Here is a 27,247-nt window from a genome sequence, read left to right as displayed (position 1 = left end):
CAGCAGATGCCTGAAACCACGGATAGTACTGAACCCTCTAAATACTATGTCTCTTCGTATACATATATATCTATGATAAAGTTTAATTTATAAATTAGGCACAGTAAGGGATTAAAACAACAATAACTAATAATAAGGTAATTTTAACAATATACTGTAATAAAGTTAGTGAATGTGGTCTCTATCTCAAAATATTCCCCTTACCCTTCCTTTGATGATGTGAGACAATAAAATGCCTATTTGATAAGATCAAGTAAGGTGAGTGACATATAAAGGCATTGTGAGGTAGTGTTAGGCTATGCTGACCTTCTGATGATATGTCAGAAACAAGATCAACTACTTCTAGACTGTGGGTAACTGAACCCATGGATAAGGGGGTACTACTGTTAATTAGTAACAGAACTGTATATTTTTTAAAAAGTTACAAAGGCAAATTTTATGTATATTTTACCAAAAAAAAAAAAAAGAGAGAGAGAGAGAAAGAAAATCCAAGAATTACAGCAAGAGATTTTAGTCCCCTGACATATCCTTTCCATCCCTTAGGTCTGTCTTCCCAGGGAATCTTTGTATTTCTTTTTTTTTTTATTAAGGATGTTTTATTTTTTTTTTAATTTTTTATTTATTTATGATAGTCAGAGAGAGAGAGAGGCAGAGACACAGGCAGAGGGAGAAGCAGGCTCCATGCACTGGGAGCCCGATGTGGGATTCGATCCCGGGTCTCCAGGATCGCGCCGGGCCAAAGGCAGGCGCCAAACCGCTGCGCCACCCAGGGATCCCGAATCTTTGTATTTCTATTTTTAGGTACACTAAAGACATTAATAAAAGATTTGGAGAAAGCACATTTTAAACATCCAGGATTCTGTACTTAGATCACTTTGAAAAATGGCAGATTTCTTGATTCTCAAAAGAATCAGAGAGTCTGGCAATGCTGGGTACATATCCTTCTGAATCAAAAGCTGCTCCATCAAAAAGCATGACTCATACTCCAGTTGGTGACAAGCTCATGTCACCAATATCTGTTATGTGAATGGCCCCAGGAGGCACCTGAATTCCCAACACTAACCTAGAGGTGAAAATCTTATCTCATTACCTGATGGGTTTCAAGAACAAGAGTCATTGACCGGATTGGACCAAAGCTCTTAAAAAGCCTCTTCAGAGCCCTGAGGTTGCAATTTTTGCTAAATGGCCCAGCATAAACAGTTGACATCTCTGTCCACTTCATCCTCATCTGTAAGAAAAAAACAGAATGCAGTGAGGAGGTGAATGTGGTAAGAGAATTAAGTCTAATCTAAAGAAAACATGAGTTAAAACATGGGATAATTCTGCTTCAAGTAATTTCTCAACACAAAGCCGAATGTACAAAGATTAGTATATAGATATTTCACAACCACTTTATTTGGAATAGCAAAAACTTATAAAACACATATGATGAAGATAATAGATATATAGTACAATGGAGTACTATACAACCATTAAAAAAGAAGAGAAATAAGATCATGTGCTGACCTGAAAAAATGTATAAGACACACTACTAAATGAAAAAGCTGCCAAATATTATAGTTTGATTCTCTTTTATAAAAATGTATTTTCTAAAATATTAATACATACATAGAAAAAATGTGGAGAAATGCAGAGCAAACTTATTAAAGTATGCAATACATTCTTTAACTCAGGGAGATTATAACTTATAAATAAATCATCTAGTAGAACTCATCTACTTACCCTCTTGTTCATCTCTTCAGTGAGGCTGGGTGAAAAGGGTTCAAAAGAGAACTGGACGATGCTGAAGGGAAACAGGGGAATTTCCACTCTGGCCTGCTCAAGAACCTGCAGAGAATAGCAAACCTGTATGAGACAGGAACCTAATGGCTCTTGGAGGTGAGCTACAATAATATAAACAAGGTTGCCTTTTTATCCATATTAAAAAGCAAAATGGGGCCGACTTTAAGGTCTGAAGAAAATGGTGACACAATACAGTCTCCTAGAAAACAGTAAGGAGAGTAGGTAAAATCATGTAGGACCCAGGCCTTTAGCATCATTAAGAAAAAGAGACTACTAGAACCTTTAAATTACCTCTAAGAAAGAAGTTAAATTCCAGCACAACTCCCACCATCTCATACTGTTAATGCCTGTGAGTAAAGACAGAAAGGAGAGGAGGCTTAAAAGACTCTGGAAAGAAATCAAAAGGCATAGAAGACTTAGATGAAGTACAAACAAAATCACCCCCAGAAAGAAAAAGTACAACTAAATGCCAAAATAATAAGCATAGGTCACAACTGTAATATTTCACAACACTTGACTAGGTAAGAGGTTGGAAGCCTCAGAAAAAATGCTTCTGAGGAAGAATTAGGTATACAGAGAAGAGCTAATACCCCCTTAGAGACACTGTCGGGAAAGAAAAGAAGGAATTAAGGGGGGGAAATGAAGGATATCCTGCAGAAAGATAATAAGAAAATGTCAACTCTCCCAAAAGCATTATAAACTCCTTATTCTTTCCAGCACAGTATCATCTTCAAAATAAGCACTGTTAAAAAAAGAGAGTGTAACATCAGCAATAAGGAACAGAAAGAGCTTCAGGTTCTCACTCTCCTATAGATCCCAAGTTAACAAAATACAGACCAGAATGCCTTTGTGTGTTCTGTGAGAACTCTAGAGGCCAGCTGAGAAGCTATAGCATTTAGACCAACATAAAAACCAAGAAGAGATTCCATCAAAAGGAGGAAAGAAAGGGGATGCCTGGGTGGCTCAGTAGTTGAGTGTCTGCCTCAGGGCGTGATCCTGGAGTCCCAGGATTGAGTCCCGCATCAGGCTTCCTGCATGGAGCCCGCTTCTCCCTTTGCCTCTCTCTCTTTCTCTCTCTCTCTGTCTCTCATGAATAAATAAATAAAATCTTTTAAAAAAAAAAGGAGAAAGAAAATCTGTAGTGTTTTCCTTTCTTTTTTTGTGTGTGTAGTGTTTTCCATGCCAATTCATACCTCCCCCGCATTCAACCTCATACAGTGCAACCCAAAAGAAACTTTCCAAATCGAGGATTATCCCTTGGACAGAAACATGAATAGACCTTGCACTCAACATTTTGACTCGTCTTGAGGCTGCCTCCGGGACTAGTTTTGTCTCACTTGACTCAAAGCACTGATGGTACTGGCAGCATTATTTGGGAACAACTTAGAAGGAGTGAGGTCAGCAAGGTCATGGACTAGGAAGGTTCAGGCCCTCATTCTTCCACAAACACCAAGTTAACAACAACAAAGAGACCAGAATACCTTTGCAAGAACTCTAAGGACCAATTGAGAAGCAATAGCACCAAGACCAACAAAAAACCCAAGGGATTTCAGCAAAAGGGAAAGGAAAATATGCAGAATTTTGTGTGCCCACCTATGTTCCTCCTCTATCCTTCCTATAACTAGAGGTCCTCCCTCTGGATGGAAACAAAAAAGTGGACTCTGCATCCAATATTATGGCTAGTCTGAGGCTGCCTGAGAGACTAGTTTCTATCTCACCTGACTAGAGCACTAATGGAACTGGCAGCCTTGTTTGGAAGCCACTGAAAACAAATGCGATTATCATAGCACATTAGAGCTGCAGTTCCACAGCCAAATGCCAAAGGAAGCAAGAGATTATGAGCACTGAGAAGAAACAGACAAGCTCCTTAAGGAATCTAAACACACAGGCTCAGAGAAGAAACATCCTCAAATTGGTGAGAGAGGTCCTGGAACCTCTCTAGCTAATCAGTAAAAGTCTTCTGTACCATGATGCCAGGCCTTAACAGTGGGACAGGTAGTTGGTTTTTTTCCCCCAAATGACTAGGTCTTAATAAAAAAGATCACAAGGCATACAAAGAAATAGGGAAAAATGGCCCAAAGTAATAAAATAAAATTCCAGAAACCAAAACTAAAGTAACACAGAATGAACTAAAAGAGAACAAAGACAATTAATGGAATCAGGAAAATGACACATGAACAAAATGGGGTTCAACATCATATCTGATCTGGAAGAAGAAAGAGCAAACATGAAGACAGATCATTTAAAATCATCAATCAGAGTAGAATGAAAAAAGAATGAGGAAACGTAAATAGATCCTAAGATGGGACAATGTCAAGACCAATATACATATAATGGGATCCTAGAAGAAGAGAGAAAGAGGAAGAGAGCTTATTTGAAGTAACAATGACTAAAAACTTCTCAAATCTGAGGAAAGAAATGAACATGGAAATTCAAGAAGCTCAAAGAACTTGAACCAGGATAAATACAGTAAATCTAAAGAAGCTCACATAAAGAAGACACATTACAACCAAACTGTCAAAAGTCAAAATCAAGAATAGAATCTTGAGAGCATCAAGAGAAAAGCAACTCATTACATACAAGGGAATTTCCTTAAAATTATCAGCGGACTTCTCAGCAGAAATCTTTGCAGGCCAGAAGAGTGGTGTGATATATTCAAAGTGTTAAAGAGAAAAACAAAACAGAACAAAATAACATCAAGAATACTGTAACTTGCAGAACTCTGCTTCAAAAATGAAGGAGAAATTAAGATTTTCCCAGATTAAAAAAAAAAAAAAGCTGACAAAATTCATTACAATTAGACCTTATCTGCAGGAAATGCTAACAGGAGTTCTTCAAGAGGAAAGAACAGTAGATAGCAACATGAAGCCACATGAAAACAAAGTTTTCAGTCAAGGCAAACACATGAACCAATGTTGTAACCTCTATTAAGGAAATTTTGGTGTGTAAATTCACTTTTAATTCTTCAAAATTTAAATGACAAAACCAAATATTTCCCATGTTAATGAATATACATCTATATAGATGTGATTGAGTATTAAATATTTATTCACTATCAAAATCTAATTTACTAGTAACTTAAATTTTTTTAACATTTTGAGTATAGCTGTCACACACAATGTTAATTTCAGATATACAACACAATGATTCAACATCTCTATACATTACACCATGCTCACCACTACAAGCATAGCTACCCATCTGTCACCATACAATGCTATTACAGTATCACTGGCTCTATTTCCTGTGCTGTACACCTCTTTTTTTTTTTTTAAAGATTTTATTTATTCATTAGAGACACACACACAGAGAGAGGCAGAGACATAGGCAGAGGGAGAAGTAGGCTCCACACAGGAGCCCAATGTGGGACTCGATCCCAGGACTCCAGGATCATGCCCTGAGCCAAAGGGAGATGCTCAGCCGCTGAGCCACCCAGGCATCTCTGCTGTACCTTTTATATAAAGGTGCAATTTATGACATCAGTAACAAAGTGTGTGTGTTGGAGCTTATAAAAGTAGTTTCTGTATGCAATTGAAATTAAGTTGTTATCAGCTTAAAACAGAATGTTATAACTTTATGTAATTGCAATGATAACTATAAAGAAATTATTTATAGAATGTAATACACAGGACAGCCCCGATGGCCCAGAGGTTTAGTGCCGCCTGCAGCCCAGGCTGTGATCCTGGAGACCCAGGATCGAGTCCCACGTCGGGCTCCCTGCATGGAGCCTGCTTCTCCTTCTGCCTGTGTCTCTGCCTCTCTCTCTGTTTGTCTGTCATGAATAAATAAATAAAATCTTAAAAAAAAAAAAAAAAAGAATACACAAAAAGAAATGAGAAGTATAAAATTATGTCATTACAAAAAAAAATCAATGAAACACAAAGGATAGTAGAGAAAAAAGAGGGACAAAAGCTACATGATATACAGAAAACAAAAGATAAATAGTAAGCCCTTCTAATTTAGTAATCACTTTTAAAAAATACCAACAAACTGAATTCAACAGCATTTTAAAAGGATTATACATCAGGACCTAATGGGATTTATTCCTGGAATGCAAGAACGGTTCAACATATGAAACATCATCCCATGGGGCACCTGGGTGGTTCAGTTGGTTTAAACATCTGCCTTTGGCTCAGGTTGAGATCCCAGGGTCCTGGAGTTGAGCCCCACATCAGGCTCCCAGCTCAGCGGGTTACCTGCTTCTCCCTCTCCCTCTCCCTCTGCCTCTGCCACCTCCTTGCTTGTGCTCTCTCAAATAAATAAATTCTTTTAAAAAAGAAAAAAAGAGAAAAAGAAAAAAGAAAATCATCCCATGTAATATACCACCTTAATGGAAAGGACAAAACCCACAAAATCAGGGCACCTGGGTGGCTTGGTCAGTTTAAGCATCTGTCTTCAGCTCGAGTCATCATCCCGGGGTCCTGGGATCAAGCCCCACATGGGCTCCCTGCTCAGTAAGGAGCCTGCTTCTCTGCCCTTCCCCCAACTTGTGCTTGCTCTAACAAATCTTAAAAACAAAAACACAGGGAAGCCCGGGTGGCTCAGCGGTTCAGCCTTCAGCCCAGGGCATGATCCTGGAAACCCAGGATCGAATCCCACGTCAGGCTCCCTGCATGGAGCCTGCTTCTCCCTCTGTTGTGGCTCTTCCTCTGTCTCTGTTTGTCTGTCATGAATAAATAAAATCTTTAAACAAAACACAGAATCATCTGAATTGATGCAGAAAAAGCATCTGACATGATTCAACACTCTTTCATGATAAAAACACTCAACAAACCAGGAACAGAAGGAACCACCTAACAGAATAAAGGCCATATATGAAAAGCCCACAGCTAATTTTTCAAAGGTGAAGGGTTGAAAGCCTTTTCTTTCTCTAAGACAAGAAACAACGATGCCTGCTCTTGCCACCTCTATTCAACATAGTACTGGGATTCCTAGCCAGAGCAATTAGACAATAAAAAGAAATAAAAGCATCCAAATTGGAAAGAAAAAGGTAAAATTATCTCTGTTCACATATGACACGTAGAAGACTCAAAAGAATCCGCAGAAACATTGTTAGAACTAATAAATGAATTCATCAAAGCTGAAGGATACAAAATCAGCTGTGTTTCTATATACTAACAATGATCAGAAAAGTAAAGTAAGTGGGGGAAAATCTCATTTACAAAAGCATCACAAAAGAATAAAATTCTTAGGAATTAACTTAACCAAGGAAATGAAACACTTGTATGCTAAAAAACTACAAAACATTGCTGAAAGAAACTAGAGAATAAGTAAATAGAAATATTCCCATGTTTACAGATAAGAACACAATACCATTAAGATGTCAACAGTACTGAAAGCAACCTCCAGATCTATGCAATCCCTATTAAAATTCTAATGTCATTTTTTTCTAGTATCATTTTTTTTTTTGTAGAAATAGAAAAAATCACCCTAAAATTCTTACGGAATCTCAATTTTAAAAGAACAAAGTTGCAGGACACAAGTTTCCTGATTTCAAAATGTATTACAAAGTTACACTAATCAAAACAGTATGGCACTGGCATAAAGACAGACATACAGACCACGGAACAGAACACATTTCAAACATAAAACTTTGTGTATATAGTCAAATGATCTTTGACAAAAGTATCAAGACCATTCAATGAAAAAGGATAGTCTCTTCAACAAAGAGGTACTGGAAAAGAGGGAAAGTTGGAACCTTTTCTTACATATATATATAAATTAGCTTAAAATGGATTAAACACCTGAAAGTAAGATCTAGAACTAGAAAACTCCTAGAAGAAAACATAGAGGAAAAGCTTCATAATGGATTTGGCTATGATTTCTTGGGTATGACATTAAAAACAGAGGCAACAAAAGCAAAACAGACAAGGGGGAGTATATCAGTTCATCAAAACACACAATCAATATGGTGAAAAGGCAACCTGTGGAATGAGAAAATGTTTACATATCATATATTTGATAGGGAATTAAAATCCAGGATATATAAAGAATATGTGTGTGTGTGCGCGCACTTATTTGTAGTTATATAAAGAACTCCTAAAACTTTAACAAAAAACCCAATTCAAAAAGGGGACTTGAAAAGACACTTCTTAAAAGATTATATACAACGGCTAACAAACACAAGGAGGGGAAAAAAAAAAAAAAGAGGTTCAACATTGCTAATTACCAGATGACAATGAGATATCCCCTCATACACATTAGGATGGCTACTATCAAAAGAGAGAGAGAAAATTAAGTGTCGGCAGAGATGGGGAAAAGTTGGAATTCATAAGCTATGCATTATTGGTAGCAGTGTAAAATGCTGCAACCACTATGGTGAACACCACAGTAGTTTCTCAAAAAAATTAAAATCTCTTTTAAAAATAACAATTTAGGGACACCTGGGTGGCTCAGTGGTTGAGCGCCTGCCTTCGGCTTAGGGCGTGATCCCGGGGTCCTGAGATGGAGTCCTACATTGGGCTCCCCGTGGGGAGCCTGCTTCTCCCTCTGCCTGTGTCTTTGCCTCTCTGTGTTTCTCCTGAATAAATAAAATCTTAAAAAATATATAAAAAATAAAAATTGAAAATAACTGTTTAGGAGTGCTTAGATGGCACTGTCAGCTGAGCATCTGACTGTTGCTTTCAGCTCAAATCATGATCTCAGGGTTGTGAAATCAAGCCCTGCATCGAACTCTGAAGTTAGTGTGGAACTTAAGACTCTCCCTGTGCCCTCTCCCTCACTAAAATAGATAAATCTTAAAAAAAAAAAAAAACTAGAGCAAAATAATAATATGCAGAAGTAAAATGAATGATGACAGCACAACCACCAAGGATGGGAGGGGAAAAATGCAAACATATAGTTAAAGGTTCTTATATGTGAAATGGTATAGTATCACCTAAGGTAAACTATGTTAAATTAGATACGCTATAAATCCTAAAGCGACTACTAAAATAGCACAACAAAGAATCACAGTTAAGGCACTGCCAAAAGAGATAAAATAAGATCATAAAAAATACCCCAGTAACTCAAAAGAAAAAAAAAAGATAGGAAAAAAATAAAAAAAGATGGTACAAATAGAAATAATAGCAAGATAAGAGACTTAAACCTAATAGTGTCAAAAATCATTAAATGTAAATAGCCTAAATACTATTCTTAAAAGGCAATGATTGTTGGAATGAATAAAAAAGCAAAGCCTAACTGGTCACAAGAAACCCACTTTAAATATAAAGATATAAATAGACTAAATGTAAATTAAAAATATATACCATTGTCAACAATAAACAAAAGGAAGCAGGAGGGGCTATATCAGTATCAGACAAAGTAAAAGAACAGAAAATGTTTCAGGTGGGGATACCTGGGTGGTTTAGCAGTTCAGTATCTGCCTTTGGCTCAGGGGGTACCCCTGGGTCTAGGGATCGAGTTATGCATCGGGCTCCTTGCAGGAAGCCTGCTTCTCCCTCTGTTTATGTCTGTCTCTCATGAATAAATAAAATCTTTTTAAAAAAAAGAAAGCTTCCAGGGATAAAGAAGGCCCTATTTTTAATGACAAAGGGGCCAATTCATTGGGAAGACATAATGCATAATGTTTATGTATCTAATAGGAAAGCTGCATTAAACATAAAGCAAAAATCATGCGGCCCAGGTGGCTCAGCAGTTTAGCGCCACCTTCAGCCCAGGGCCTGATCCTGGAGTCCCGGGATCGAGTCTCACGTCGGGCTCCCTGCATGGAGCCTGCTTCTCCCTCTGCCTGTGTCTCTGCCTCTCTCTGTATGTCTCTCATGAATAAATAAATAAAATCTTTTAAAAAAGAAAAAGCAAAAATTAATGAAACTCCACAAAGAAATAGACAAATCTACAATTATAATGGGAAATTCCACCTCTCAATAAATTTAAAAGGATTCAGGTAATTCAAAGTACATTCTTTGGATGATAGAGAACTTAAGAAATAGGAATAGATTTCAGGAAAATCCCTAACTTTTTGGAAAACAAATAGCATACTTCTTAAAAACTAGGAGCCAAAAAAGAAATCAAAAGGAAAATTAAAAAGAATCCTGAACTGAATGAAAACACTTTTCAGTATTTATTGAAACATCAATATTTCTAAGATGCAGCTAAAGTAGTATTTAGAGAGTAATTTATAGCTCTAAACCTGTAGTAAAAAAGAATGACCTCAGCTAACAGTGTTCTGGATGCATTAGCCAAAGCATCCACTGGAAAAAAGACAGTCTCTTCAATAAATGGTGCTGGGAAACTTGGACATCCACATGCAGAAGAATGAAACTAGACCACTCTCTTTCACCATACACAAAGATAAACTCAAAATGGATGAAAGATCTAAATATGAGACAAGATTCCATCAAAATCCTGGAGAACACAGGCAACACCCTTTTTGAACTCGGCCACAGCAACTTCTTGCAAGATACATCCATGAAGGCAAGAGAAACAAAAGCAAAAATGAATTACTGGGACTTCATCAAGATAAAAGGCTTCTGCACAGCAAAAGAAACAGTCAACAAAACTAAGAGACAACCTACAGAATGGGAGAAGATATTTTCAAATGACCTATCAGATAAAGGGCTAGTATGCAAGATCTATAAAGAACTTATTAAACTCAACAGCAAAGGAACAAACAATCCAATCATGAAATGGACAAAAGACTTGAACAGAAATTTCACAGAGGAAGACACAGACATGGCCAACAAGCACATGAGAAAATGCTCCGCATCACTTGCCATCAGGGAAATACAAATCAAAACCACAATCAGATACCACCTCACACCAGTGAGTATGGGGAAAATTAACAAGGCAGGAAACCACAAATGTTGCAGAGGATGTGGAGAAGGGGGAACCCTGTTGCACTGTTGGTGGGAATGTGAACTGGTACAGCCACTCTAGAAAACTGTGTGGAGGTTCCTTAAAGAGTTAAAAATAGATCTGCCCTACGACCCAGCAATTGCACTGCTGGGGATTCATCCCAAAGATACAGATGCAGTGAAACGCCGGGACACCTGCACCCCAATGTTTACAGCAACAATGTCCACAATAGTCAAACTGTGGAAGGAGCCTCGGTGTCCATCGAAAGATGAATGGATAAAGAAGATGTGGTCTATGTATACAATGGAATATTACTCAGCCATTAGAAACGACAAATACCCACTATTTCCTTCGACGTGGATGGAACTGGAGGGTATTATACTGAGTGAAATAAGTCAATTAGAAAAGGACAAACATTATATGATCTCATTCATTTGGGGAATATAAAAATTAGTGAAAGGGAATAAAGGGAAAGGAGAGAAAATGAGTTAAAGTATCAGTGAGGGTGATAAAACATGAGAGACACCTAACTCTGGGAAATGAACAAGGGGTAGTATAAGGGGAAGTGGGCAGGGGGTTGGAGTGACTTGGTGATGGGCAATGAGGGGGGACACTTGGCAGGATGAGCACTGGGTGTTATGCTGTATGTTGGCAAATTGAACTCCAATAAAAAAAATTTAAAAAAAAAAGGAAAAGAAGGAATACAACTATACTATATAAGCACACTGGAGTACTATGCAGCTAATAATAAAAAAATTAAGACAATCCTTAGTAAACTGATATTATTTCCCAGATACATTATTATGGGAAAAAAGCCACTGCAAAAGAGCTTATCTAATATGTTAATTTCTGTGTAATAAAGAAAGAAATAAGAAAGCATATATGCATCTGCTTTTTTTTTTTTTTAAGATTTTATTTATTTATTCATGAGAAACACACAGAGAGAGGCAGAGACATAGAGGAAGAAGCAGGCTCTCCAGGAGAAGCCTGATGTGGGAGTCAATCCCAGGACCAATCAGGACTCAAACCACAGGCAGATGCTCAACCAGTGAGCCTCCCAGGTGCCCTATATCTGCCTTTTTTTTTTTTTTTTTTAACCAAGAAGAACAAAGAATAAATCAGGTAGTGAAAAGGATTGAGTAAAAGGGATAATAGGCGAGAGAACCGCATTTATCTGAGTACAGAGTTTACAGGGTTTTGGTAATTCAGAAACACATTAAGGTTCTACAGGTCCCAAAAATAAATCAACAAAGATTCCAGGGGGGAAGAAAACCCTAAAACCGAAAGCACAATGAAACAAATGAACCCAACTATATATTCAATACAAAACATGGCTAATCTGAAGGGGAGAAAAAAACCAATACAAATTATAAATGAAACATTCACATACCCAATACTCAGTTATAGACAGGGTGGGGATAGGGAGGAGAGTGAACTGCAAACCAATACTTAACTCATTCTATAGTGATTTGGGTGCATCAAATCTAAAACGATTTTGGATATAGTTCAGGTTTGAGCGAATGAGTTAATTGTTGATGTTGTTGGGAGCCAATGTTCGTTCCCACACTAGATATAGAGCGTTACAAATAAAGAATGAAGAAAAGCAAGGAAGAATCTTGTATGAAAAGGCTGAAATCAAAGGTATTCATATAAACACATGATTTCTAAAATATGTATATCTCTGTACTGCGTGTGCATGTATGTATATATCAACATGCATATATTTCCTCTGTCTGCTTTACTGGTCTAGAAGCAAAGACACCCTAGTAGCAATATGCATACCCAGTGCCCAGATCTTGGTTTCCAATATCAAGATGTAACTGAATTATCTTGTGCCGAAAAGAAAAAAAATATTCCAAAAAATTATGGGTGCATGTCACAAGGACAAAGGTGACAACCTGAAGGGGCTACCACTAGCCAAATTTGGGAAGTTTGAAAACTAAAACAATTTAGTACAGTCATAAATTATAAACCACTGAAATAAACAGAAATCTATGAGTCCACACTGAATGAATGAATGAATGAATGAATACAAAGCTAAAGGAAGGACTTTTGCTTACAGATTGCTGACTAACAACTAATAAATATGAAGGAAGTGCTAGAGCTAGAAATCATCATTGTGCAACCGTCAGGTAGGAATCAACAGTTTTTGCTAAATATGAGGGGAAGTTCTGATAAAAAGCTGGATATCTGCTTTTCTTAAATTATCTCTTCATATTACTTATTAGAAGGGACAAAAGTAGTAAAGCTACAGTGGAGAAGGCAGACAACATCTTATGAAGGTTATCAAAATAAACAGCACAAAATAAAGGACACATGGACATGTGCCTCTGAGTGTGATACCCTGAAAAGGAAACATGACTTATAACTAGTTTGGTAAACAATGCATAACCTGTGTCTAATCATGGGGAAATGAATCCATGAGGAACATTCTGTTCAGGGTAACATGTAACATGTATTACTTAAGAACTACCATTGTCATGAAACACAAAGAAAGGTCGAGGGATGTATCCAGATTAAAGGAAACTAAAAAGATAGGACAACCAAATGCAGTATTTGATCCTAGTTTAGATACTGTTCTGAAGGAAAAAGAAATGCTATAGGACATTATTGGATCAACTAAGAAAACTGGAATACAGATGAAATTTGAAAAAGATACTGTATCAATATTAACTTTACTGAAGTTTATTATGGTTATGTAAGAGAATATTTCTATTCTCAGGAGATATATATTGAGGTATCAGGGGAAAAGAGCCATGATATAAGAAGCTGATCATCAAATGGTTTTGAAAATAAAAGGTCATATAGAAACAGGAATATAGAAAGAAATAGCAAGAGAGCATAAACATGCCAGAATATACACAAACAAATGTGGCAGAGCATTAACAGATGAACAATCTGGATAGAAGGTTTATGTCACCATTCATGCAAGTCTTCTATAAGTCTGAAATCCTTTCCAGATAAAAAAAAATATATAGAGAGATCTTCTGAACAAGATGACCTAATAAATGCATGCTGCAATACATCCCTTCAACTTTATGCATACAGGAATAATATGTAAAATTTAAGAAAACTAAAAAAATACAATCATATTATAAACCAAGATAAATATCTCACTATGCCAGATAATGAACAGAAATCCAAAGTGGTGTGCAATGCCAAAGGTAGGCTCTGCAAGCAGACACTGGCAGCTGACAGTTCTGCTCCTGTGAAATAACTGGGACTAAAAGTGCTCCATATAAGATGAGAGACAAAAACCAGAATTGATAATGGTAGCCAGGATTATTGATGTAAAAAAAGCTTGACACTTAGTGTGAATTGCAAGGGATACATTCCCGTTTTGAGCACAACGTTCAAACAGACAAGTTACTCACCTCTTTATTTGAAAGGCACTTAACAGTTTCACAGTTTCTAGCAGAAGAAAGTTCACTAGTTTCTGGTTCCCGGGTCAAGAAAAGGAGCTTCTGACCCATTAAGTCCAAGCATTCTAAAACACTGCAAAAAAAAAGTAGAAGAGATCAAGGTAAGAACAATAGTTTTTCCTAACCTAAGAGTTACTTCTCTATACTTGCACTGTCTAAATAAGGTAGCCACTAACAACATGTGTCCATTTAAATTAAAATTAATATTAAATTATGGTTCAGTTTCTCAATACACATTAGTCACACATCCTCCTGTGCTGTGTGGACCTTACTGGAAAACACAGATCTAAAACAATTCCATCACTGGAGAAGTCATATTGGATAGTACTGTTTTATATTTAGGGGAAGTAAGGATAAACATGAAAAATACTCAAAGCTCTCTAACAAATTTATATTCTAAGGATCTGACACATTTATTATGGTGTGTAGATGAATTCCTTCCAAGACTGTTTTTTGTTTTTCCCTAATCTGGGCAATGCATCAAAGGTGACTTGTCTAATCAAAACATCTACTAGTTTATCATCTCCCCTAATGCTACTTAGGTTCACTGTATTTCAATGTCCTCCTTTTTGGTAAAAGAGTTTAGACCAGTTACTAGATTTAGAAAATAAGAAAAATAAATACATACGATTTAGAGTGGAAGGTGCTATTTTTCTCTCCATGGTTTTTGTGATAGAATGTTACTCATACTATTGGTAAACATTTCTCAATAGACTCAAAAAAGGAAAAAAAGAATTCCCAGGTTTTGTAAATAAGAAACTAAATACTCTTATTTGTTTTTGTTCTTATTTAGAAATAAAAATATTACCTTGTGTTTGGCTGCTGAACTACTTCTGCTGTATTTCTTAGCTCTTGGCCTGTTGCTAGCAATACTTGGTGACTAGCTAGTGCCTCCAGATTTAGTTCTGCAATCTTAAGAAAATCAAGTGGTAAAAATCATCTCATTTCCTGCAAAGCATCTGAGGTTTAAAACAAACAAAACAGGGATGCCTGGGTGGCTCAGCGGTTGAGCGTCTGCCTTCAGCTCAAGGCATAATCCTGGAGTCCCAGGATCAAGTCCCTTATCAGGCTTCCTATGAGGAGCCTGCATCTCCCTCTGCCTATGTCTCTGCCTCTCTCTCTGTGTCTCTCATGAAAAAATAAATAAAATCTTTTAAAATAAAATTTAAAAAAAATAATAAAACAAACAGCAAAAAAATCCAAGAAAAACCCACTTGAGTGGTGTTCTCTACTTCCACAGATAGTGGCTCTGCCAGTGCCACAGTCCCAGGCAGGCTTCAACAGCTACCAGATGGTTTCTGGCCATTTAGCTAAGAATGGCATATGTTACCAACTGTTGACCTTGTTACATGAATATGGGAAAGGGCAAAGTAGGGCTAAGTATAAGGGGATGGCAATTTTGGCTCATCACTGATCTCCCACTTAATCACTTAAAATTTACTTCTCTGTGAACATCAACTTTTGGAAATTATAAAGTAATGGCTTTTATAGCAACATCAAAAAACAAAAAAAACAAAAAACCTGTTCATTGACTTATAAAAAACTAATTTATTCTTCTTCCATAAAGTGGGAGACCACTTGGGAGTTGCAGTGTAGAGTGAGCCACAAACTACTATTTATATGTACAGTAAGACATTTTAGAATGTCTTTCTACTATTGTGACACAAAATTCTATTTTGGATATTTATGATTCTGCATATAAAATTTATTTCATAGTGGAGTAATGATAGAACATATCATGCAATGGGACAATCTAATCGGAATGCATTGTAATAAGGTCTGTAAGAAACTGTTTCCTTCAAGAAGGTCTCCCTTATGTGCTGTTCTAATCTACACCCATTGAACTGCTGTTGAAACAATGGTATGCGCCTCCCATCCTAAAAGAGCAAAAATTTATGTGGATTATTAAAAATTATTACAATTATCAGCACACAATTAGCCATATATTATAGTGCTTAATACATTCAAGGCACTGTACTAACAGCTTTATATAAGATATCTCATTTACCCTCACCAATATCCCAGAGAAATATGTTTCCATTTTACAGATGTAGAAACTGAAATTCTTCAGAGAAATTGACCCAGATCATATAGTTAAACATAGTACTATCTTTCTTCTTACTTTAAGATTTTAAAGTAACCTCTACACCCAACGTGGGGTTCAAACTTATAACCCCGAGATCAAGTCACATGCTCCACTGATTGAATAAGCCAGGTGCACCTGTACCATCTTTATTTAAAAACAGGAAGTCCAATTTCAGAGACTACATACTTTGCTACATTATGCTACTCATACAGGTCTTAATTCCGAATGCTCAGCTTGAATTACACTTCCTATTTTATAAGGAAAGGTAAGAATAGGAAATGGTGGTCTGTGACTATCCGTTCTAGTTCCATAATTTTAAGAAATGCAAACATACAGGTCAAGATACTAACCTTCCTTGGGCCATACTTAAGGAAATACCGAGCCAATTCAAGGGTTGTTCTAGCATCTTCTGTGGCATCATGACCAAGTCTATTTGGACACTGTATATCCTTCCTGGAAGGTCAAGATAAAACTGACACACTCAACAGTATTTTCAATGATAGGTTCTTTCAACCACTTCAAATATTCTGGTCACATGTAAAATTTCAGCAATCTGATCAGATTTTATCACAACAATCAAGATTCCTTACTCCTAAAAGCCATGAGAGTACCTGGAGTGAGAGGCACTGACAATATACAATGATTAGAAATGGTTTTGTCTACAGCAAGCATATCATCTGGACAAAAAGCTACCCAATAAAGTCTCTGGTCACTCCCCAGCCAAACCCTTGCCTCATTCTTTTACATGTAGCTACTATTTAAAGTTACAGAAATTTTATATTTGCATGCAAGTATCTATAGGTACTTAACTCTTTTCTTGGCCATTTTCAAAAACCTTAAAAAAGTACATATGTTTGTGTCTATAAATTTATCTAAATGTAATCTATGTCATATGGATATCTAGGTATATACAGATCTTGTTCTGCATCTCCATTTTATTCTCAGTAGTACCTTAAGAGTTTCCATATTAGCACATACAGATCCATCACATTCTTTTAATAAAAAAGTATTATGTAAAATATTTGCAGTTTGGGGCTGTTTTAAAACCATATTATAATGAACATTTTTGTGCATGTGTTTGTACATAATAGGATACATTCTACAGGATTATTGTTTTCAAATTCTGGTTAACTCTTCTGTCCCTCCCTGTCTAGTTCTATCCATCAACTCTCAGTTGTGAATGTAAACCCCTCTTTGTATTTCCATAATTTCATTTCTGAGTCATACTTCTCTGGAATTAGGATCCCAGGATTTGTAAGAAATGAAAGGAATAATATTTACAGACTAAGGAGAGCAGAGACAATGAATTTTGCAAAATGCATTAAATAATATATGCTAACTTATATGCAACTTGTCAGGACAGTATTGTAATATGCAAACAACCTACCCCAAAATAGCTTTGGCTAAGAACTTTAGCTTAAATCTTCTGCCCTGCTCTCTGACATAAAGCAATGATGTATCAATAACATACGGATGTATCATCTGAGGAGGAAAGAGAATAGAATAAGTAGCATTCTATGCTAAAGGAAAAAACAAGTGGGTTGGGGGAACAGAAGAACCCAAGACTTTAGATTTGAAATAAATGGAAAAGGCATATATTCTGAAAACACTAAGTCAGATACTCACTTTCAGTGCTCTGAGATCCAAGTCTAAGGAATGGCCCACTAACACAGCGTCAGGAGGAAGCAGTGATTTTAACTGTCTCTGTACATCTTTGAGTCTGGTTGTCACTGGGTTAAGAATCTTCTTTGTGATTCCTGAAAAGCTTTCATAAAAAAAGAGAAATGGACAGGCAAGGATGTTATTAATAGGTTTACCTCCCTGAAAAGTCATTTCACAAAGAATATTTTTATTTTATTTTTTTTAAAGATTTATTTGTTTATTTATGAGAGAGAGAGAGAGAGAGAGAGGCAGAGACACAGGAGGAGGGAGAAGCAGGCTCCATGCAGGAAGCCCGAAGTGGAACTTGATCCCAGGACTCTAGGATCGCGCCCCGGGCCAAAGGCAGGCACTAAACTGCTGAGCCACCCAGGGATCCCCACAAAGAATATTTTTAAAAATTAATATATGCTCATTATAAAAAGGTTGAAAATACAGATCAGCAAATAGGAAAATTTTTTTTAAGGTTTTATTTATTCATGAGAGACACACAGGGAGAGAGAGAGGGGCAGAGATACAGGCAGAGCGAGAAGCAGGCTCCATGCAGGGAGCCAGATGTGGGACTGGATCCTGGGTCTCCAAGATCAGGTCCTGAGCCACTTGGGCTGCCCTGCAAAGAGGAAATTTAAAATAACCCCAAATCCCACAACCCAGAGATTACTTTTTACATTTTAGTAAATAGCCTCTCATATTTTTTTGATACATATATCATGTATATGTATGTATATATATTTAAAGATTTATTTTAGAAAGAGAGAGCAAGAGAGAAAGAGAGAGAAAAAATCCTCAAACAGACTCCCGGCTGAGCATGGCACCTGATTCAAGGCTCAATCAATCCCAGGAACCTGAGATCAGAACCTGAGCCGAAATCGAGTCGGACACTTACCCGAATGAGCCACCCAGGTGCTCCCAAATACATATTTTATTTTTATAAAAATAGTCATAATGCATGTTACTTTATAATATGATTTTATCATTTGCCATACATCATTAACAAGCTTTCACATCGTAACTCTACTTCAACACATCCATTTAAATGGCTAGAGTATTTTGTTATATGGATTTCATATATTTTAACCAATCCTCTACTTTCAGCTGTTTATACTCCTATGTTTTTTTTTCTATTATTTATTGGAGTTCAATTTGCCAACATATAGCGTAACACCCAGTGCTCATCCCATCAAGTGCCCCCCACCCAGTGCCTGTCACCCAGTCACCCCCACCCCCCGCCCACCTCCCTTTCTACCACCCCTTGTTCGTTCCCCAGAGTTAGGAGTCTCTCATGTTCTGTCTCCCTCTCTGATATTTCCCACTCATTTTCTCTCCTTTCCCCTTTATTCCCTTTCACTATTTTTTGTATTCCCCAAATGAATGAGACCATATAATGTTTGTCCTTCTCTGATTGACTTATTTCATTCAGCATAATACCCTCCAGTTCCATCCACATCGAAGCAAATGGTGGGTATTTGTCATTTCTAATGGCTGAGTAATATTCCACTGTATACATATACCACATCTTCTTTTTTTTTTTATACCACATCTTCTTTATCCATTCGTCTTTCGATGGACACCGAGGCTCCTTCCACAGTTTGGCTATTGTGGACATTGCTGCTATAAACATCGGGGTGTAGGTGTCCCGGCGTTTCACTGCATCTGTATCTTTGTAATCCCATGTTTTTTGAAATATTGTGATAAACATGTTTATACATACATCTTTCCCACAAATGACTGTTCCCTAAGAATACTAATTATGCCTGCTAATAGGACAATGTTTATCACTATCATGGCCTCTCTGTGCATAAGTAAGCTTGAATCTATAGATACAACTTCAAGAGTAGTGTTATACCAGGTTTTCTTTGCCTAATCACTATAATATGTACATTCTGAAATTACATGATAATCTTTAAAAAGACAGACTAAAATTTTTGAGCTTCAAATTTCTATTATGGAAAAACTTTGTTTTGTTTGGTTTTTGAAGTCAAGGCAGCTTAACCTCTAAATTATTTGACTGCCAAATGATGATTTGCAGATTTTTCAAATGTGGTCTTCTCAGAGAGCAAAGCTCCAGGTCTCTGGCAGTTGCTACATAATAATTACAACTGGCAGACTCTAATCAAGGAAGATAGGGATGCCTGGGTAGCTCAGTGGTTGAGCATCTGCCTTTGGCTCAGTGCGTGATCCTGGGATCCTGGGATCCCAGGATCGAGTCCTGCATTGGGTTCCTTGCAGGGACCCTGCCTCTACCTATATCTCTGCCTTTTTCTGTGTCTCTCATGAATAAATAAAATCTTAAAAAAATAAATAAACAAGGAAGATAATATTCTGCTTACTTAAGGTCATAGGAAGACTAGAGAAAAAGAAGGGTTAAAGAGCTTTATATACTGACATTGTGCAATTTCAGTTTTAGAATTTAGTTGTGCTCCCCAGCCTTGTCTTTGATAATATAGAAAGAGATAATACTTAACTACACAGAAACTACGAACTATTCCTGTTGACACATCCCATTCTAGTCTACTAGTGCTAGGGAGGGCAGAAGGCAAGTTGCAAAATACCTGGTAAGGTAATCCAGAATCTTGTTGTCAGGTTTAACGAGTTCATCCATAACACAGCTGCCTCCTTCAGCAACCAGTGAGATGCGCGTTAGCTCTCTCCCCTTGGATGTGACACACTGAAAGACCAGGCCATCGTCAGACTGCTAAACTGAGGAAGACTGCTTCCTCCCATTATTCACACCTCAACTGCCATTGACTGTAACCTACTGGGGGCCCAGTAACACAATGGCCTTTGCTAACTAGAGTCCAGTATGAATGAAATTAAAGCTGGAAGACTGCTGAACATTTCATCTAATTGCTCTGAAAAGGATGTGCACAAGAAGATAGATGGAAATGATATCAACCATTATTTTACCACTTATTAGTGTGTATACGACATCGCACTATTAGCTAAGTACTACTAGAAACTAATTTTGTTATTAGTGCACTCACTCTATTATCTAATGCAATACTAAGCATTCTACATATACTAATTCAGTAATGTGATGAGGTACCTCTGTTATTATCCCCACTTCAAAGAGTAAGGTTAGGGAATTTGTCCAAGGTGACAAAGCCATTAACAGGCAAGGCCAGGATACATATCCTGATATGTGACTCTAAAACTTTAGCTCTTAGCCACTCTATTAAGAAATGAGGGACTGGTACCTGAGTACTGATAGGGGATGCCCTGTCTTTGAAAGGATTAGACAAAGTAAAACCCACAGGGAGCTTGAGGGAAATTCTTCTGATCTTAAATGTGTAAAACTAAGCCAAACCAATGGTCATTGAGTTAGAGTCTTTAGGGGTACAATAACAAAACACCTGTTCAAAAGACAGAAGGGGTAAACTTATACTAATTGACAGAGATTTGGTTAAATATAACAACTAGTTAAAAAAGTTGTGATATTTACTCTTCATCCTGGAGTATATATCTAAGTTTTCTAAAATGTGAGTAAAAGGGTATACTTTCAGTTCTTTAAACCAAAATATTGGAACTAAATGCACTGGTTCACTGATGCATTAGACTCAAGAAATCATCTACTATTAACCCTCCAGCTGAAACATCAAAAGTAGTACTTACCATTTCACAGTCAAGTCCAAAGAGAGGACTGTTGTCTGTTATAGAACCATTACATTTGGTAGGTACAAAGTTTGCACAGTCAGGACACCCTAGGAGGAAAATCAATAAATAAATAAAATATAAATATAAATAAAATATTTTCCTTTAGGGATGCCTGGGTGGCTCAGTGGTTGAGCATCTGCCTTCGGCTCAGGGCATGATCCCTGGGTCCTGGAACTGAGTCCCGCATCAGGCTCCCCACAGAGAACCTGCTTCTTCCTCTGCCTATGTCTCTGCCTCTCTCTGTTTCTCATGAATAAATACATAAAACCTTTAAAAATATATTTGCCTTTAAAACTAGAGATGATAAATATCACTCTTAGATTTATTCACCAAGAGAAAACTGAAATACCGCATTTGCTGGACACCTTCTCTATTAGATGCTTGAAATATAAAAACTAAAAAAGAAACAATGTCTGTCCTCAAGTTTTGTTCCATCTGCTCATTTTTATATTCTGGGATAATACTACAGGCTGCTGTTAAAAGAGATACTAGGGCCTGGACTTCTTGGCAGTTCCCAAATAACAGTATTTCCTCCTTAGTAGAAAAAATTATAATTGAGTTGTAGCTGGGGCACCTGGGTGGCTCAGTCAGTTAAGCATCCAACTTGATTCTGGTTCAGGTCATGATCTCAGGATTGTGAGATCAAGCCCTGCACTGGGCTCCACGCTGGATGTGGAGCCTGCTTAAGATTCACTTTCCCCCCCATCCCCCCCCTCCCCTTGTGTGCATGCACACACTCACTCAAAAAAAAAAAAAATCTGGTTAGATCCTTCATCACTGGACCTTTTCATTGTAGGCACTAAAGGAGGATGAATACAATAATGCAAAAACTGCATATAGCATCTTTCTTTCCTAAATAAAGAAAAAGGAGGAATGAGATTCCACCATAGTAGAGATCTAAAAGGACTTCAGTGTAGGCAGAAAGTTAAGTAACATTCATCACATGTATCCCTGCACCTAATTCTACCCTTCAGACTTCTCTGAGATCTCTGTTCAGAAACATGCCTGTAATTTTCTGGACTTCACGGCCTGAAAATTCCCTACAGGAGTCCATCTAGAAGCTAGGTACCCCCTCCATTGTGTCCCTTTAGTCAATAACTAGGCACATTCAGCTCAGGGCCCCCAAAGTGTCTGAACCACTGAAAAGATTCCTACCTTCACACAAAGGCTCAAACAGTAAAAATACCTACATCTTGTATGACAAGAAACAAAGTGGAGTTTGAGAAACTTTGACCAGTTTCTTTGTCATGGTACCTTGATACTGCCACTAATTACAAGAATCAAAATATGGTCTAGACCAGAAAAGAAGACATCCCTAAATCTGGGAGACTCTTTCTTTCTTTTCTTCCTTCCTTCCTTCCTTCCTTTTCTTTCTCTTTCTTTCTCTCTCTCTCTCTTTCTTTTACAAAGAAAGAAAACTTTTTCAAAAGCACTATGAGTCAGGCACCATGCTAAGCACTTTTGTATCCATTAACTCTTAATCCCCATGGCAATCCAGGATATATTAACTATTAACCCCATTTTATAGATAGCACATAAAAAGATGTTCAATATCATCAGCCATCAGAGAAATGCAAATCAAAATCATAAGATACTGCTTCATACAACTATAAGGGATTTAATCAAAAAGAATAACAATTGTTGGTAAAAATGTACAGAAACTAAAACCCTTATACTTTGCTGGAAGGAATATAAAATGGTGCAGCTGCTTTGAAAAAACTGTCTGATAGTTCTTCAAAAGGTTAAACAGGTACCATATGACCCAGCAATTCTACTCCTAGGTACATACCTCCCCAAAATGGAAGCATATATCCAGACAAAAACTTGTACCTCAATGTTCATAGCAGTATCATTTATTCATAATAGACAAAATGTGGAAACAACCTAAATGTCCATCAACTAATGAATACATAAAATATTGTATGTCCATATAGAGAATATCATTTGAATGAAAATGAAGGTGATAGAGGGCAGCTACACTTAATGAGCACAGCATCAACTGCAGAGCTGTCAAATCACAATACTGTATACCTAAAACTAATGTAACATTGTATGTCGATGACTATACTTCAATAAAAAAATAATTGCTTGTTAAATCATTAAAAAATTAAAATATAAGGCTATAAGTAGAATAAGCTGAAAGATATAAGTTCTCATATATGGATGGTGCCACACAGTATTTTCAAACTAAGTTTTATATATGTATAAAATTCTTTTCTTTTACATATATATGTATTTTAATAATCATCATTTAATCTCTACACTCAATATGGGGCTTGAACTCACAATCCTGAGATCCAAGTCTCATGCTTTTCTGACTGAGCCCACCCAGACACCCCCTAAAACTAAATTATATTTAATCTTACTAAAATTAAACTTAAAATAAAAGGAAAAGGGACACCGGGGTGTCTCAGCAGTTGAGCATCTGCCTTTGGCTCAGGGCATGATCCCAGAATTGAGTCCCACACTTGGGGTCCCTGCAGGGAGCCTGCTTCTCCCTCTGCCTATGTCTCTGCCACTCTCTTGGTGTCTCTCATGAATAAATAAATAAAATCTTTAAAAAATAAAAGGAAAAGAAATTTAAAAAAAAATGAAGTACTGACACATGCTACAACATGGATGAACCTTGAAAACTTTATGTTAAGCGAAAAAAGTCAGTTACAAAAGACCATATATTGTTTGATTCTATTAACATGAAATATCTACAATAGGTAAATCCACAGACAGAAACTAGAGATTGCCTGGGGGTGGTAAGGCTGTCGTGTGAAAAATAATAGTATACGGTTTCTTCTGAAGTGATGAAAGTATCCTAAAATTGACTATGGTGATGGTTGTAAACCTATGTAAATACACTAAGAACTACTGAATCGTGTTATATTAAAAGGGTGAATTATATGGTTAATTATGTATCTCAATAAGAGTGTTTTTTTTTTTTAAAGAAATTTAACGTTACTGTGATTAAAAGGTATAAAGAAAATAAAATGAAATTAAAGCATTTTCGTTAAATTCTTGCTACATAACTGATCAAGGCTCTGAGCGCAGACCTGTTCTATTCACTGAGGTAAATGAAGACGGGGTATGGTGGGGTAAGAGGAAGACTGGAAGTATTAGAGAAGTGTTAAAAACATACTGACTTTAATATACTAAGAAGAAATATACAAATATACTAAGAAGAAACACCAAGAAAACTGAAAAAGGAATAGCTTTCTCACAGAAGATTTCAATGATATTTAAGGTCATATTTATGTATTAACTGAAATCATCACTTTACCAATCAAGGTACACATCTACACTTAGGAAACACTGCACTTAGTGTTTCCTTATTCAGTGTTTCCTTATTAAGTAAAATATGGATTAAGTCATTTGGAAAGCAGTCAAAAAGAAAAAAACTTCCAATAGTAATACTTACAAATAAACTTACATATTCTGATATTGTTACCAATATCAGATTAAATCTAAACCAACCTTGTAATGGAAAGTGAAATGTTTTCATTTCCTCCTTTGTGAGAAGGCATCTGGTTAAGCACACTTTCTTAGAGCCATACTTTTGAATAATAGGGTCATTCTGCAGGTTGACTCTGACTTTTGAACTGGTAGAAGGTAAAGACCCTGAAACAAAAAGGACCATTAATAGTCAGGATGTGTGTTTAAGAAGTGGCACCTGGGGGGGGGGGGGGGGCTCAGTCAGTTAACCATCCCGACTCTTGATTCTGACTCAGGTTGTTACCTCAGAATCAAGATCAAGCCCAGCATCAGGCTCTATGCTCAGCACAGAGCCTGCTTGTCCCTCTTCCTCTGCTCCTCCACAGAGAGAGAGAGAGGCACAGACACAAGAAGAAACAGGCTCCATGCAGAGAGCCTAACATGGGACTTGATCCCGGGTCTCTAGGATCACATCCTAGGCTTGAAAACAGCGCTAAGCCGCTGAGCCACCTGGGCTGCCCAGAGGACGTATTTCTAAACCTTGTGTCAGGTAAGCACAGTGAAAATCAAAAGATGTGCAAAACCCAGCCTCAACTAAGGAGGTGGTATGTAATTAGTTATAGGGACACAAAGAGAATATAAGTGTCAGTCAAATGGGTTATAATAATAAAAGCTATAGAATGGAAAGGAAGAATAATACACTGGGGTGGTGAAAGATGGTTCAACAGAGGAAAAGGTTAGCTGCTGAGTCTTAAAGAAAAAGCAGAATTTAGAAGGTTGGTATATTAGACCTGTCCATACAGTGCCTGCCACTCCTAACAGCCCATTCCAGCTAAATCTATTCCAACCCTAGCCACTTAAGCATCAGCCTACTCTTTAAGCAGGAGTGGTTACCAACTGAAGAGTGGGAACCCAACTTAAAAGAGACCCATCTAGGGGTGCCTGGGTGGCTGTTGGTTGAGTGTCCGACTCTTATTTTGGCTTATGTCATGATCTCATGGTCCTAGGACTGAGCCCTGCATCTGGCTCAGTGCTCAGCATGGAGTCTGCTTGTCCCTCTCCCTCTGCTCCTCCCCCTGCTCATGCTCTCTCTCTAAAATAAATAAATCTTTGAGAAAATAAGAGAGAGAAAGACCCATCTATAAGCAGACCAATAAGCTGATATTCCTGGTTAAGAGATGCTCAAAAAGAACAATGGTAATTAGCTAAACTGATCAGATTACTTGCTTCCAGAATCAAACTAAGGAATACAGAGAACTGACAAGTTAAAAGCGAACAGAAAGCAGAGATGTCATGAGAGGGCTTTCTAGTCTACATGCATCCTTTAATATCCCTCTCATTTAAGATGACTGGAGTATCTATCTGGTCCTTGTAACTAAAAAAGTCAAAATACTAAACAGAGGTGATTGCAGGTAAAACAGAAATGCACAAAGCAAACTTGGTATGGATGGCAGTGCCTAGACCAACTGAGGGGAAAAAAAAGGTTTGTGTAGGAGAACAGTGTAGGAAACAAGGTTGAGGTGTATAAAAATGAATTGTAGACCACTGCAAATGCCAAGATCAAGAGTTTAGATTCCAGTCCATCATTCAATACATAATGGAGAACAACAGAAAGTTCCTAAGATGGGAAATGGCATAACAAAAAAGTATTTAAGAAAGATCTTAAATTACCTCAAAGGTAATGTGGAAAATGGAGTAGAGAAAGAAATGAGAAGGTTCTGCAGAAATTCTGGACAAAAAAAAAAAAAAAAAGAAAGAAAGAAAGAAAGAAAGAAAGAAAGAAAGAAAGAAAGAAAAAAAGAAAAAAGAGATTAGAGTCTGAATCAAGATGGTGGAAAGGATGAAGGAAAAGGGATATAGGAAAGAAACAGTACCCAAGAAAAACAGAACACAGTGATAAAATAATTCAATTCAGTCAACAAAATATTTACTAAGTACTTCTATGTCTGGCAATGTTCTAGCCACTAGAGATTTCTCAATGAACAAAGTCAACAAAATTCTCCACGGAACTAAAATTCTAGTTGGGAAGATGGACAATAAACAAATATATGTCAGGTAAGCATAAGGACTACGGAAAAAAATAAAGGAGGGTAAAGAGGAGAGAGAATACTGGGGCAGGAAAGCGGTTGTCATATATTTTATAATTAGGGAAGGTCTCTCTGATAAAGTGACATACGAATAGATAGATATTCATAGAAGCAAAATGAATGAGCTATACAGATTGGTATGAGGAGCCAAAAGAAAAGTAATCCTAAAATTCAAGACTATTGTCTTAGAGAAAAATAATACCAACTGAAAAAGTGATTTGAAGACAGGACAGTGTTACATTATTTAAAGATGAGAAAAATGCTTTTAGCTATGCTATGATTGGGAAGATGGGAATAACCAAAGAGCAACATCCAGCAGGCCAGTGAAAATGCAAGTC

At 37.0% G+C, this 27,247-nt stretch overlaps 1 protein-coding gene across 4 annotated transcripts in view; it reads right to left on the bottom strand.

The window, feature by feature from the left end:
- REXO5 (RNA exonuclease 5) overlaps window positions 1–27,247 on the bottom strand; it is a 44,418-nt gene that overhangs the window by 7,605 nt on the left and 9,566 nt on the right. For all 4 annotated transcript variants that reach the window (XM_055340027.1, XM_055340025.1, XM_055340028.1 and 1 more), the window contains 10 exons: window positions 24,865–25,008; window positions 21,358–21,446; window positions 20,298–20,413; window positions 17,713–17,851; window positions 17,474–17,568; window positions 16,437–16,539; window positions 14,809–14,912; window positions 13,953–14,073; window positions 1,723–1,827; window positions 1,091–1,228 (listed from right to left, as the gene is read on the bottom strand). In XM_055340027.1, the coding sequence (XP_055196002.1) occupies window positions 1,091–1,228; window positions 1,723–1,827; window positions 13,953–14,073; window positions 14,809–14,912; window positions 16,437–16,539; window positions 17,474–17,568; window positions 17,713–17,851; window positions 20,298–20,413; window positions 21,358–21,446; window positions 24,865–25,008 (1,154 nt within the window). The remainder of the gene's footprint in view (window positions 1–1,090; window positions 1,229–1,722; window positions 1,828–13,952; window positions 14,074–14,808; window positions 14,913–16,436; window positions 16,540–17,473; window positions 17,569–17,712; window positions 17,852–20,297; window positions 20,414–21,357; window positions 21,447–24,864; window positions 25,009–27,247) is intronic.

Source organism: Nyctereutes procyonoides, unplaced genomic scaffold (assembly GCF_905146905.1).
Source record: "Nyctereutes procyonoides isolate TBG_1078 unplaced genomic scaffold, NYPRO_anot_genome, whole genome shotgun sequence".
Lineage (NCBI taxonomy): Eukaryota > Metazoa > Chordata > Mammalia > Carnivora > Canidae > Nyctereutes > Nyctereutes procyonoides.
This window is presented reverse-complemented; position numbering and strand designations above follow the sequence as displayed.